The sequence below is a fragment of the Lagopus leucura genome, unplaced genomic scaffold, assembly GCF_019238085.1.
Source record: "Lagopus leucura isolate 7727_CA_CO unplaced genomic scaffold, USGS_WTPT01 Super-Scaffold_100021, whole genome shotgun sequence".
In the NCBI taxonomy this organism is placed as follows: domain Eukaryota; kingdom Metazoa; phylum Chordata; class Aves; order Galliformes; family Phasianidae; genus Lagopus; species Lagopus leucura.
This window is the reverse complement of record NW_024962274.1, coordinates 802,062-815,569: the sequence shown is the minus strand read 5'-3', so window position 1 is coordinate 815,569 and position 13,508 is coordinate 802,062. Positions and strand designations below refer to the sequence as shown.

General features: G+C 42.1%; 1 protein-coding gene across 6 annotated transcripts; it reads left to right on the top strand.

The window, feature by feature from the left end:
• The first annotated feature begins 96 nt into the window (after positions 1-96).
• FYTTD1 (forty-two-three domain containing 1) lies at positions 97-11,916 on the top strand. 6 transcript variants are annotated; one of them, XM_042878133.1, is made up of 11 exons: positions 203-217; positions 2,134-2,192; positions 2,632-2,763; positions 5,515-5,660; positions 6,633-6,745; positions 7,765-7,861; positions 8,705-8,766; positions 8,908-8,916; positions 9,495-9,569; positions 10,315-10,441; positions 11,437-11,916. In XM_042878133.1, exons 2-11 carry the CDS (start codon positions 2,165-2,167, stop codon positions 11,530-11,532), a joined length of 885 nt encoding a protein of 294 aa, XP_042734067.1. In that variant the 5' UTR covers positions 203-217; positions 2,134-2,164; the 3' UTR covers positions 11,533-11,916. The 6 variants fall into 6 exon arrangements, 5 of the variants coding, with proteins under 5 accessions (XP_042734065.1, XP_042734069.1, XP_042734066.1 ...); XR_006180368.1 differs by lacking the exons at positions 2,134-2,192; positions 11,437-11,916 and adding an exon at positions 9,838-10,008 and having other exon boundaries at positions 97-217; positions 10,315-10,400; XM_042878131.1 differs by lacking the exon at positions 2,134-2,192 and having other exon boundaries at positions 97-217.
• The last annotated feature ends 1,592 nt before the right edge of the window (positions 11,917-13,508 follow it).

The following is a 13,508-nucleotide window of genomic DNA, read 5'->3' as shown; positions in this document are numbered from 1 at the left end:
TCGGAGGGGGGTTGCGGCGCACGCGCCGTTCGCGCTCCGCGCATGCGCACTTGCCGCTCGCGGTCTGTTGGGGGCGGTCGCTGGGAGGCGGCGGCGGTGGTCCTGAGGGCGGCCATGAGCGCGTTCGGGGCCGCGGCGTTGCCGTCCGGATCCTCGGCCGCTGCTGGGGCCCGGAGCGGCAGCAGCGACAGTCTGGAGAAGATCGACATGTCCTTGGGTGAGCTGGGCGACGCGGGGGAGCGCGAGGGGCTGCGGCTGATCCGAGCGCCGGGTGAGGGCGGGGCGGGGGTCGGCAGGTCGGGCCGCGCTTCCAGCAGCGTTTGAAGCTGGGAACCCGCCGGGTTTCCTTGGAGCTCGGCTGAGCGACTCGATCGGACAAATAAAGCGTGCGGCCCGGCAGTGCCACCGAAAGCTGCAGTCGTGTGCTCCGGGGCTGCTCTGTTATCGAAGGGTGCTGCGATGGAACTGAGAGATCTGCTTCGGAAAGTGAAACCGGGCGGCTTGGCCCTTGTGGGTCACCTCATGTTCGTTCTCTTACCGGGTGTGTGCGCTCTGCGGGTAATCCGTTGTTGCTCTTTGTTCCCGTGGTGGAGAAGATTTGTGACATGAGGGTTGGGGTTCTGAATGTGAAGCGCCACGCAGCGTTTCTCTTTATGGAGTAGCACGCCGTGCTACTTTACCCAAGCAAGGTTATTAGAAATAACCCCATCAGCTCTCGCTGGTCAGCTATTTTTATGAAGTCGAACATTTTCTTCTTTTTCTTTTGAATTTACCACTGCTCTGTGTTCCGGACGTTGACTGACAACAGGTGGCAGAGAATTGTGCTGTTGTGGTGACGCTGTGTTTACCAAACTCTCCTGCGTGGCAGTGACCCTTGGCTTTCTCAGTTGCAAGGCATGAGAACAGTTTTATCTGCGCCTCCTGCCTCTGAGTTGCAGTTTTATGGCCTGCTGGAGGCAAAGATGCAGTCCCTCATCTGGCACAGTGTAAAAAGTTGACATAATGCTATTCTGGGGAACTTTGAGATCTTTGAGATGTTGAGGGTTTTCAGATATACTAACCAATATAAAACTTTTCATTGCTAGCACGTTATGTGGTCTGAGGCTGAGCTTCCAGTATGACAGTGTTCCTACGTTATTCTGTGTAATTTTAAATCTCTTATCTCAGACAAAATAGGAGAATACTTCAGTCGGTCTTAGCTAACAAATGCATAATGTCCCAGATATCCTTCATTTCCCCAAAGAAGAAGATAGCTGAAAAGTAAGTTCTTTTCTTTAAAAAGCTTCCAAGGATACGTGCACCAACAACTAACTGTCTCCCAAAAAATGGGAGTTAAGTTGGAGCAGATGAGCTGTGAAGCAAGGGCTGGTGCTCACTGAGCGTGGTGGTGATGGCTGATGGGGGTGGAGTTAAATGATATGAAGAAGCACACGTTCTACTTGGAAATGCTGGGAGGTTTTATGTTTTGACTCAGCACCGTGTTATTACTGGAACGAAGTTCAAGCAGTGCTCCTGCTTGAGTAGTGCTGTTGGCAGTGAGTTTTAGCTATTTTGAGCTGTATAAAACATGAGTGGCTTTAGTTTGCTTTGTCATATAGACAGGATCACAGAATGGCCAGGGTTGGAAGGGACCTCAAGGATCTTGAATCTCCAATCCCCCTGCCACAGTTGGGGCCACCAACCTCCCATTCAATACTAGTCCAGGCTGCCCAGGGCCCCGTCCAGTCTGGCCTTGAACACCTCTAGGGACAGGGCATCTGATCCTTCCTCTAGGGATAATCTCTTTGGTAAAGAAGATTCTATGGAAATCCAACCCTAAATGAGCTGTACCAGCATCCCTTTTCCTAACAAATTTGTTTTTGTTTTCCAAATTTTAATTCATTTTTGTAGCAAAATAACCTGTTTTTCTCTTACCTTTCCTTCAACGGGATACGAAGCACCTGGTTGCTTGACTGCTGTCTTCTGAGCCAGCGAACCTGATCAGCAGATGAAATCATGCTGCTGTGCTGTGGTTTGCTGTAGACAAACCTGCCAGGTTTTCATGAGTTTACCCTGAACGTTTTCATAAACCTATTAATAAATTGTTTAACGTTGTTTCCTAAGTAATAAATAAGATGACTGTTTGGATTGCAGATATTTTTTCCCATCATCTGAACCTGAGTGAATGTCTGAAGATAGCCTCAATTTTCTTGGTATGGTTTTATGAAGTAACATGAGGTGAGAGTGCTGTGTCTTGAACAAGAATTTGGGCTGAAATCTAGGAAGTGTGAGAATGAGGCAGGTTGATCTTTTCTTTAATTGTATCCAAAAACTAACAGGGTCATTTGATTAAAATATGCTGTTTGAGTAAATACCACAATTTTAAAAGTACCTTGGATGTTCTGAATGTATGCAACTGCTTGTTTCGTAAGGTAATAGGGGAAAGAGAGAGTTAGTAAGACTGACAGGGGCTGGGTGTTTTATAGAGGTAATATTTCTGGAACCTTAACTTGTACGTGCTGGCTTTGCAAGATTAACCAGTTTGTTTCACATGACTTTAATCTGCTCAGGTTTTTTCTTTAGATATTAAATGTGCCTGAAATGCATCACATCTTTCTTTTCTTTTTTTCTTCTACTTTTTTTTTTTTACAGATGATATAATTAAACTGAACAAGAAAGAAGAGAGGAAGCAGTATTCCCCCAAAATGAAGAGAGGACTCCAGCAGAATCGAACTCAGCAATTCAGGACACCAGGCTCCAAGTGGGGGATCCAACAACAGAAAGGTGGGTGGAACCAGTGTGCTGTGACTTGCCAGGCCAATACAGAACTGAGGCACCTGATGGATGCTCTTGGTCTGCTTGGGATCTGCTTGCCTTCTGATATATGGATGTAGCTTCAGAAATTGTGTTGATATTTTGTCCCCCTTCAGACAAGGATAAAAAGAGTGCTCATGCTGAAGCCCTTGTATTAGGAAATGCAGAGGCCTTGCCAAACCTTAGAGCTTTGTGAGAAAGAGCCAGCATGTTTATGTACGCTGAGTAGAATTGTGCTGCTCGAAGTCACAAAAATAGCTGTACTGCAGTCTGCAGCACTGCCTCTGGGGTTTACAAATGGATAGTGAAGAGTGTGCGAGTCCATTTTTCTTGTTAAGGCTATGGGTTGCAAAGGAAGTACCGTGTCAGCCTTCTTCAGCCTGTGTTTTTACAGTGGATTACAACAGCAGGGAAAGAATCACATAGGCAGGGAGTAAGGAGGGGAAAAGTGCACAACAACAGCTTTACTGGAGATTTCCTGAATAACTTGCAGTTTTTTCAATAAACAGGAGTCGTTCTGAAGATGATTCCCATGTGTCCAATACATGACTGTCATCTGCTAGAAATAAAGTCTGTTTTTAATTCTGTTGAGTTTTGCAAAGTACCTTTTTAACACTGCGTGATGCTGTATGCAGGAAGTTACCTCCTCAGCTAATCACATGTTTAAGTTAGGACATGCAGTTTCTTGCTTAGTAGCATTGATTTAAACCACATACACATCAGACTGGTGCATGCACAGTAATCCCCATGTTTTCATTGTCGCTGCTTAATGTTTGTTGTAGCAGCAGCTCGTATTCAACAACTTAGACCCATGTGTCTTCAGAGCCTATGGAATGTCATGCAGCTCAAGGCTCCAGAGTTTTTCTCTTTAGACAGGGCAGCATAGCAGTGTTACTTAACCTGTGCATCTTTAATAAATTCTTGGAAGTACAGGAAAGTGTTTTACATCATTTAGGCCAAGGATAAGAATATTTGTGGGGAGACAGTGAGTTTAAATGGTGGACTTTCAAACGTAGGCTTGTTTACAACCACAGCTGCCAGATGTGATTGTTCACGATCTGAAGGGCCCAAAAGAAGCAAATATCACAATTTAGAGTTTTAGGAAGAACGTGAGCTTCAAATACAAAAGTCAGAATACAGCTGCCTTGGCAGTTACTTTAATCTCTTGGAACTTGCCCTCCTTTTCTGCTTTCGTTCTAGGAAAATGGCAAACTTATTCCAAAATTGCTACTTTCATGTGTTGAAGCATTGTGAATAAGTTACTGTTCCTTTCTACCCATTTCCTTCCATTGAAGCAAATCTCTCCTATATTGTTTTTGAGCAGAAGGTCTCATTAAGCAGTTCTTCTGAGCATTTAAGTTATTACTTGTAACCAGTAAGCAGATTTACTGCTGCTCCGTTGCCATTGAAGTTGCTCTGAGAAGCAGACAGCTACAGAGACCACAAAAGTTCAATGGCATTCAATTCCCTCTGGTTTTCAAAGTGGCTGCCAAACTCTCTGGAAGGAGGCAAAGAACTTGAGCTGGGACTCTTTTCAGCTCTTGTGGGAAGAAACAGAGAGAAGAACATTGTTCATGTGACTGAAAGTTGTCCTTGGTGATATACAAAATGCAACCACACAAAACCCTGTGCAGCCTGAGCTGACTTTGAAGTTGTCATTTCATTGAGCAGAGCTTGGTCCAGAGAGCTTGTGAGGTCCCTTGCAGCTTAAATATCTGTTTTTCAGCTCTTCTGTTCATAGAGAAGCGTTTGCTAACTGTACTCGGTGTGCCTACATAGAATTTTCTCAAGACCAAATTTATCCAAGCTACATTCTGATCAATGACTTTGCTTCCTGTGGTGGCTCCTGTCTAGTGAAGAAGCACAGATGTGTTGCCAATGCCATAACATCACATATATCAAGTTTAGATGCGTCTCTTGCTGTAGAGCTATCTTCTTAATCCTAAATTTATCTTACAGTCTGGGGTTCTAGAGGAGGGGATGACTTCAGGGTAAAACTGAGGCACTGTTTACACAGCATGAAGCTAAATGGCTCCAGACAGGGTTAACCAAACCCTTGTAACTGGAGACTTGAGGTGTTTACACTACAGACCTCAGACTCACAAGCCTTTTATATCTAAAGGCTGCTGTCATTTCTCAGTCTTTTCCAGACTGCCATGCAGACTTCTAATTGAAAACACTTTAAACATGATGTAATTTGTATACTGTTTAATATGGCTCTGTGGTCTTTTATTCTTAAGACGTGACTAGGGAGCAACTAATCTACATAAATAAATTGAAAGCTGTTCCTTACCCATCCCCCTTATTTTCTTTATTAAACTGTTCATTTAAAATTTGCTGAGTGGCTGGGGAGCTGAATTACTTGCTTTGGTTTTGTGTTGCTCAGCATTTGATGAAGGTCTGTTTTAGAGTTTTTGGTAGTATCCTATGCCAGAAAGACTCCTTAATTATTCCTGCAGATGTGTCACGTAACAAATTTTGAACATAAATAATGCAGAGGGAGAGAAAAATGAAGATCTATACAAGAGGCTGGTTAATGCTGTCTAGGTTTAGATCCCAGCTTACTGAAGTAGCTGTCTGACCAAACTGTCTCCAGGCGTAGTGGCAGCTTCTGCTCCAAAGCTTGAAGCCAAATAGCTTGCATCACCTGCTGTCATTTTTAACACAGTAAAATTGTTATTGCAGTAGGAATTTTTGAACTCCTCACTTCTTTTTTTGCAGGTTATGGTAAAAATCATTTGGGACACAGAAAGAAGATTGTAGGGAAGAAGCGTCCTTATGGAGTTATAACTGGCTTGGCAGCCAAGAAAGCAATGGGTTCACACAAAGGAATTAGTCCTCTGAACAGGCAGCCACTTAGTGAGAAGGTAATTAATGCATTTCCAATGGTCTGTGTAACTGCATTTCGTGTAACCCTGGCTCCACAGGAAGTAAGAACAGTTTAGAAATGGAATGCATGGGCTATTGAAATGTATTCCAGTATGCTTGTTCTATACCGTGCAGGCATCTGATGCAGTGTTTTGTGAAATGGGGGCTGTCTTGGCCAAGTGGTGTTTGCTTTGGAGGAGATGGGTGATGACAAAGCTTGAAAGCTTCTGAACGCTTAATTAGATTGCAAGGCATGGAAATTCAAGTGCAGAAAGGTGTTCTGTGCAGGTGTAGTGGTTGTTGCTGTGCTTTCACAAGGAAAGCTCCTTTGTTAGGATTTCTTGTCGTTTATGTCACTGCTAGAAACCAGTGAACCCACAGATGTGTAGGTGCTAAGTGTATGCCTGTTACAAAAACGAGTGTTGCAAAATACTTCCCTCTGTGTGCTTCCTGTTCTCCATTCCTCCAGTGCTTTGTTGCTTACTTCACAGAGTCTGGATTTGTGGAACAGGGATTGCTTTTGGATTTGTGCAGGATGACAGCTGTAAAGGTGCACGGAGGATGTATTTTGTTGGTTATATGGGGAGATAAGAGTAACTGATAAGCTGTGCTTTTTTGTTTTCAATGGTAACGAGGGGAATGTATGACTCTTGAAATGTAGATGGTATTTCAAAAGTTACAGTGTGTTTTGAAAGACAGACGTAGCTGAGTGTGTTGTGTGTGTGGCTTGTAAAGAAAAGTTGAAGAAGTCTCAGTTATGACATCTGACAGTTGGGAAGAGCAGAGATTTTAGACTTTGTAGATGTCTGATATCTTCAGTAGTACACAACAGAACTCAGTCTTCTGATTTTCTGTGACCCTGAACAGATGGTTTAAGCACGTGCAGTTAGCTATCCATGTCCCAGTTTATTAACTGATGGTTAGGGTATACATTACAAATACCCACTGTGTTCTGTTTTCTTGTTTTTAAGAACACACAGCGGAATTATCCCGTCCTGAAAAAGAAACCAAACTTGCGGAGGCAAACTGAAATGCAGAGAAAACAAATTCCAACCCTCAGGAGACCTGCCCCGCTAAGCAGGAGGTAAAATACCCTGTTTGCTTCCCAAATTCTTCTTGACAGCTTTCCATAAAGAATCTCATTTGTGACTGCACTGAGGCCAAGAGAAGATGGTCAAAACTGGGAGTAGAAATGCAGTCGAGGCTGTTAAAATGTGTCTGAACTTTGGCAGAGCTGGAAGCTGAGTGTGAGATGGTCTTAGTACAAAGACAGATATTTACTGCTGGGCGGAATACTTGGAAAGTACCTGCGTTTGTGAGGACCTGGTATTTCCTTTCGTTTACATCACAGGCAGCCTGTGTGAAAACGGCTCTGTTGCTTAAAGGTACAACCACAGTTCAATGAACTTTGTAAATATCTGTGTCTTTTGTGGGAGGTGGTGCCACCTTCAGTTTCATGGACGCTACTGCAGATTTATTTGAGCCAGAATTGATTTATGTCTGCTACAAACTGCAACTGAACTGGTGTTTCAGTGGGAATTTTCACTGTGTGACTGTTGTGGAAACTGTAAACACAGCTTCGTTTGCAGTTATCAACACAGCTTTTCTTTTTTTTTTTCCATCTAAAAAGCAACATTTAAAGTGCTGGAGAATAAAGCAGATAAAGCAGAATTAATAACCAGGGCAGTAGGATTCCTGATGATGGGTGCTGCACTTCGTAGAATCACCAGTGTTGGTAAAGACCTCCAAGATCATCCATTCAAACCGTCCACCTACCATCAACATATCTCTAATATATCACTAAACCGTGGCCTTCAGTACAGGCTAAGAAATGTGTGGCTGTGGTGATTGCATAAATGGTTTGGTGGTGGAGACTTGGTGATCCTAAAGGTTTTTTCCAACCTAAATGGTTCTGAGAGTCTGTAATGTGCAGTCCCAGAAATGTCTACGTTTTTAAGTGTGTTTTCTTCCTAGGAAGTGAGAAACTTATTACAATGGAAATGTTCTATCTCAAAGAGGCAGCTCTGCAGATGTACTTCACAGTTGTCTCTCTGAAATGTTGTCTGTCTATGAAACCTTCAATAACCTTTCTATATATTGCAGGAATAACATGCCATCTGCTTTTGCCAGAATTGGAAACAAACTAAATCAGCAGAAAGACACTCGTCAAGCAACTTTCCTGTTTCGAAGAGGATTGAAGGTAACAACACATCACTGGAAATGGCAGTATTGTGCCACAACATTCTAAGCTAACCTGTAGCACTGATATTAGTAAATCAAGTTTAAGCATCAAATCTGAGTAGAAACTTCAGGAACAGCAGAAACTGTTAAGGAGGCACATGTTCCTCTGGGGAAATGTACTTCTCCCCTTCAGTTGTTGTAGCCTATTGAGTCTTACTTCCTGTGTTGATGTTGCTGAACTGTTTGAAGGGTGTGGAACTTCTCCATTTCAGGACTGTTGCAAGCTATTACCTTTTCATCCTGCAAGTGTTGGAATGCAATGACAGCTTTCAACAGTTACCTTCAGCAAAATGATAGAGCGGTGTTTTGGAACCTGATTAAGAGATCCTGTGCATACAGATAAGCTAGTCATAGTTATTTTGAATACAAGCAAGAAAATAGTGCAGCAAATGATAGCAGTGTTCTTATTTTTCATTTGTGTCCTCATCCTGTATCTGCCGTGGGTTTGACTATAGGTAGTTCCATTGCAGAATTATGGGCAGGATCAGGAGAAAAACAAAACCAAGCTCATTTAAAATAGCAGTGGGACTTAAGAGGTGTTTTGGATATTATGTAACATGTAATCAGGTGATACCAGGACAGCAAGAGAAACATGGCTAACATTTTAACTTGATGAAGTGTTTCCTGAGGGACTTCTCAAAGATGTTTCCATCATGACAGATATTTTTGTGTCCCTCTGAAAGTAAAGCCCTGTTTGTACAAACAGCTTTCAACTTCTGTTTTTTGACTGCTCTATCTCCAGCTGCTGCAACGATGGTTGGAACAGTATGCAAATGCAGTGTCTGTATTGATGTGATTTCAGGTGCAGGCCCAAGTGCAGCCAGCAGAAGATCTTGATACTCAGACAACAAAGAGAACTCGTCAGTAAGTATTCCAGTTGGAAAACTTCAGTATGGTTACTTGTTTGTACTGCTGTTCTCCATTGAGTTCCAATTTCTGCTCCTGGTTTTTGTAATGTATTTTTTTTCTGGTTGTTTTTTGTTGTTGTTTTTTTTTCACCTGTAGGCATCTCAAGTGAGTGACAGTGAGCCTCCTCCTACTTTTCTCAGTTGTTTCCTCAATTGTCTCCCAATTTAACCAGGAGGAGTTTGTTTGCATAAGGTGCTTGCAGGATCGAGGGGGAAGGTGGTAGCTTCTGAGGAACAGATTAGTATCTGCCACTCATGCATACTGCTTATCATTCACAGCCTGAGATGCTCTCTGCAGTTTGTGTTGGTAACAGTGCAGGCTGAGTAAGCAGCATATGCCACTGAGCTGCAGTATGTCATCTCTTGGATTTTCTACTAACTAGTAGAAACTAACTTGGCTTCACCTGTGGCAAGGAGCATGAATGTCTTCAAGTGAACGTTTCAGTCAGTACTGCAGCTTTGGTACACCTTGCCAGCATGGGATCTGGAGTTCACCTGATAAGTTTAGATAACATGGATACAAGGATCAATAACCAAGATTGTAGGCTGCATGTGGTCGTCTTACTGACTGACATTTTTAAAGCTTGCATATTCTTTTTTAGCAAGAGTTTTAGAACTTTTGGGGATAACCTGACTGAAATTTCTCTGATTTTTTTGTAAGTGATTTCTGTGTTTTCAAACTAGATGGCGAACTTCTACCACAAGTGGAGGGATTCTGACTGTGTCCATTGAGAACCCAGGAGCAATCATAACCCCAATGTGAGTTTCAAAAATAGTTCTCAGACATTCTCAGTGTAACTGAAATTGCTGTTCCTGAGCCATTTCCTTACAGATAGTCTTTCCTCAGGGTAACCACAGCTTATTGTGAAGACTTCTGAGTGTCCCTTTCTTATTTCTGAGCTGTGTTTGAGTAATATCACAGCTGGCTTTCACAAGGCAACTCCCAGTCAGGGGTTTGGAGTGGTGAATGGAGTTGAAAAGTGGTGAACTGGTAGATTTTTCACCTTGTCTGCCTCTTCCATTTCAGGCTGTTTGTGGCTATTTTGCTCCTTTGACTGAATGAAAATGAATGTGCATCTAGATGATGAGTGATGGTAATTGTTTCTGCCTGATCAATAACGATACTGGGAGAACTGTGTTTGAAGAAAGCATTGCTGTATTTGTCTTTGTGGAATTGAAGTTCCTGTTGATTCACAAGGTGTTCGTAGCATTTTGTCTGTAAGGAAGACTGTACCAGTTTTTATTTTATAAATTTATGACAATAATTAACCATGAATAATGGGTTTGTCATTGCAAGATAAAATTGCTTCCTTTTGAGATGCTTGCTTTCTAATAGCAGTAACAAATGGTTCACTTTCATAGTTCTGCTTGACTTCTTGAATATGAGCTCTCCAGCTATTTAGCCAGCCTAATCAAGTGGCTTGATGAAAAGTAGTTCCATCTGCAGTCAGGCTTCATTGCATAAAACATGTGTTTGTTGTGTCCTAATCTTCTCCTCTCACAGTTCCCAGAAATTGCGATTAACTCGTACTCCTGTGCCCCCGTTTCTGATGAAGAGGGACCAATCTGAGGAGAAGAAGATTCCCAAAGGGGTTCCTTTGCAGTTTGATATTAATAGTGTTGGAAAGCAGGTAAATGCAGTTTCATTCCTTAAGTGTGGATGTAGTTTCAATGCAGATCAAATCTGGTGAGCCAAGCACTTTCTTCCTAGACTCACTGGTGATAAAAAGTGGGCACTAGTGACTGCTTCTTGTTTCCACTTCCAGTTCTTCCACTACCTTGCAGTGTAACTTCAAGCAAGTACCTGAACTCACTGTTCCTGTTCCTCTGGTTTATGCCCACGTGCTTTAAATGGGATGTAAATTGCTAAATGTTTCTAAAAGCCTTCTGGTGTTCCTGCTGTTCTTAAATCAACTACGGTGTGTAATTCAGGGATGAGCTTCATTTGGTGGCATAGCCTGTGTGGAATCCTGAAGTTAATTTATAGAGCAACTTTTGCTGTGTGCCTAGGGGTATTTAAAACAAGAAGGAAAAAGAAAAAAATCAAGTATGATGACATAAACACTTGAAAGATGAGAAAATGTTCACTGTTTTAATGAAGTTAAGTGATTAGATGCAGAAATCTTAGTGTTGTCCTTGAAGGAATTCCTACTGGCTGACAGAGGGTTGGATGCTGGAGAACTTAACCACAAGAGGAGACTGTTCTTGTAATCAGCTTCTTACTGCCATCTGCAGGAAAACTATGTGGGGTCAGGGCATGGGTCTGGATTTGTTTCTTCTGTGAACAAGCAATATGCCAAAAATAGTCTGCTGCTGCATTGGAGCAGTTATTGAACTTCTGGTCTGGACTTCAGTCTGCAGCCTCAACTGGATGAACTGGAGAGAGGCTACGTTATAGTGCTTAAACAGCTGCATTTGTTCAAGCTGCATAGAATCTGTAGGGAGAAATGGGTGTAGTGGAAGTGTCCTTTTTCAGTCTGTCTGTCCTCAGTTTAACTTTTCTACATTTTTCTGAGGAGGCTGTCGGTCTTGACAATGTGTATGAGCGAATTCCAAGAAATGGAAGCTCTTGACTTTGCTGTGGTGCCAGGAGGGGCTCAACAAAGTTCAACTTCTTCTTTTCCAGACAGGGATGACACTGAACGAACGTTTTGGGATCCTGAAGGAACAAAGAACTGCGCTGTCTCAGAACAAAGGGAGCCGTTTCGTAACAGTGGGCTAACCTGACCAATGGACGAGCACTGATCCCACCTGTCTAAGAAAGGGAGATAAAAGTGGGCAGCAGAATACATAAGTCACTGAAATTCTCCAGACTTCTTGCTAAGGTGGTGTCAGAAATAGCTATCTTTATTACTTCCACTTTGAACAGTAAAGACATTTTGCCCTGAAAGGAGGGAAGAGTGTGGGAACTGTTCTGCTAAAGTGACACCATTACCCGGTTGGAACAGATTCTGTTGCCCAGATGTTGACAAACACTGATTTTGGTTCATCTTGCAATCAATATATAAACATGAAGTTAAAAGCTTTTTTTGTTTGTTTAAAAGTACTCAGTATCTGTTCTTTGACACCTTGTTATAGTAAAGATTGTGTCAGTGTTTCATTACAACTACCATTTTATGGTGTTGGGGTCTGCCTACGAGCGTTCCTCTGGACTGAAGTTTGGCACAGAGCCTCGGTCCGTGAATACTTTGGTAGTGATGTAGCAACATTTTTCATGGGAGCATTGGTTGTACTTCTTTGTGCTTTTGAAGTTCAACTTTTTTTCTTTTCTTTCTTGAAGACTTAATGTTTTGCATCCTCTTTTTCACAAATAAAGCTGTTAGTTGAGACCCATGATATTAAATCGGGATGGAGACCATTCTACTCTTACCCTTTAAAAGTGGTCCAGGTCACTTCAGAAGAATACTGCTCAGGCAATGTGAAAGCAACTTATACTACAAATATCTGGACAACTTTAGCATCATCTGCAGATAGAGTATGTCTTGTCTCCTATCTTTTTCCTTGAGCAACTGCTTACTATTTTCTTTTGTGTTGTTTTTTTCCTCAAACTGAAGGCAATAACCTTACATTTTTAAGTAATTTCATAGGAATAAATGTAACAGTTCACAAGAAGGTCAGTGGTATGGTAGAGTTCCTTACCCCCCAGGTACAGGATCCTTATCTTGCAAACCTTGCCCTGGAGGCTTTTCTCTGCTTTGTGCAAATGGCCAGAAGCATGCAATCCAATGGCGCCTGTTTGTATATACCAAAGAGAGGTGAGATGTGAGGCTCAGTAGTGGTCAGGCATCTTGAAGCTGGCTGAAGGTGGGGAATGTTGCTGGGAGAAAGCCCACAGTCCAGCAGTGTAGGTGAGGCATTAAAGCAGGAGCACGTGGACACTTACGTGAGGCTTGGCTTTGTGTGTCTGAATTTGCAGGATGGTAACAACTGAGTCATTGCCAGTATTGGTTTGTATCATCCCTAAAGATGTGGGACCTGTTCAGAATGAACATAGAGATAAAGCCGCTTCCAGCCCAGGTTCTGATCGACTGAACCTTGTTCTACAGCAATGCAATTGAGGTACAGCCAGGTGAAGGAATGGTCAGCTTGCTGCATCCATCAACATTTACGGTGTTTGGAGTGGTTTTAATTCTTTTTATTTTTCTTGAAGAGTTTACATTGAACTTCTTACAAAACCAGTTTCCTTGCGTTTTTATCTCAAGTTCGTTGTTCACTCGCGTTTACTGGAGACTTCAATGTTTAAAAGCGTTGACTGTAGAAGAGCTTTCATCATGCAGCAGTTTTAAGTCAGAATGCATCCTCGATGCTATATAGTACTTAAACCCTTATTTTTGATGTTGACAAATATACCTTAGCAGAAACAAACCGAGCGTAATGGTGTTAAGGTGGTTTTTTCTTAATTACTGATAGGATTTTTTCTGAAAATTCTCACTGTTAGAATTTGAGTAAATAATGTGGTGTCGCTCATTCTGTTTCAGTGTATACATTTTCCATGTGCCAGGATGCAACAAAAAAAGAAAATCCTTTTGCATCAACGTAGATGCAAAACATTGATGCAATGCATCAAAAAATACCAGTTTGTATTTAATGAGAAGATGCTTTACACTGTACCTTTTGGTATTTTTTGAAGAAGTTTGATCTATTCTGAAGCTGTTAATTTTTTTTTTTTTTTTTCCAAATAAAAAAGTTAAAGGTTTC

Coding starts and splice junctions, on each gene's coding strand:
- FYTTD1 (XM_042878131.1), top strand. CDS start 115: ATGAGCGCGTTCGGGGCCGCGGCGTTGCCGTCCGGATCCTCGGCCGCT. Junction 218..2,631: donor GAAGATCGACATGTCCTTGG/GTGAGCTGGGCG, acceptor TTTTTTTTACAG/ATGATATAATTAAACTGAAC. Junction 5,661..6,632: donor GGCAGCCACTTAGTGAGAAG/GTAATTAATGCA, acceptor CTTGTTTTTAAG/AACACACAGCGGAATTATCC.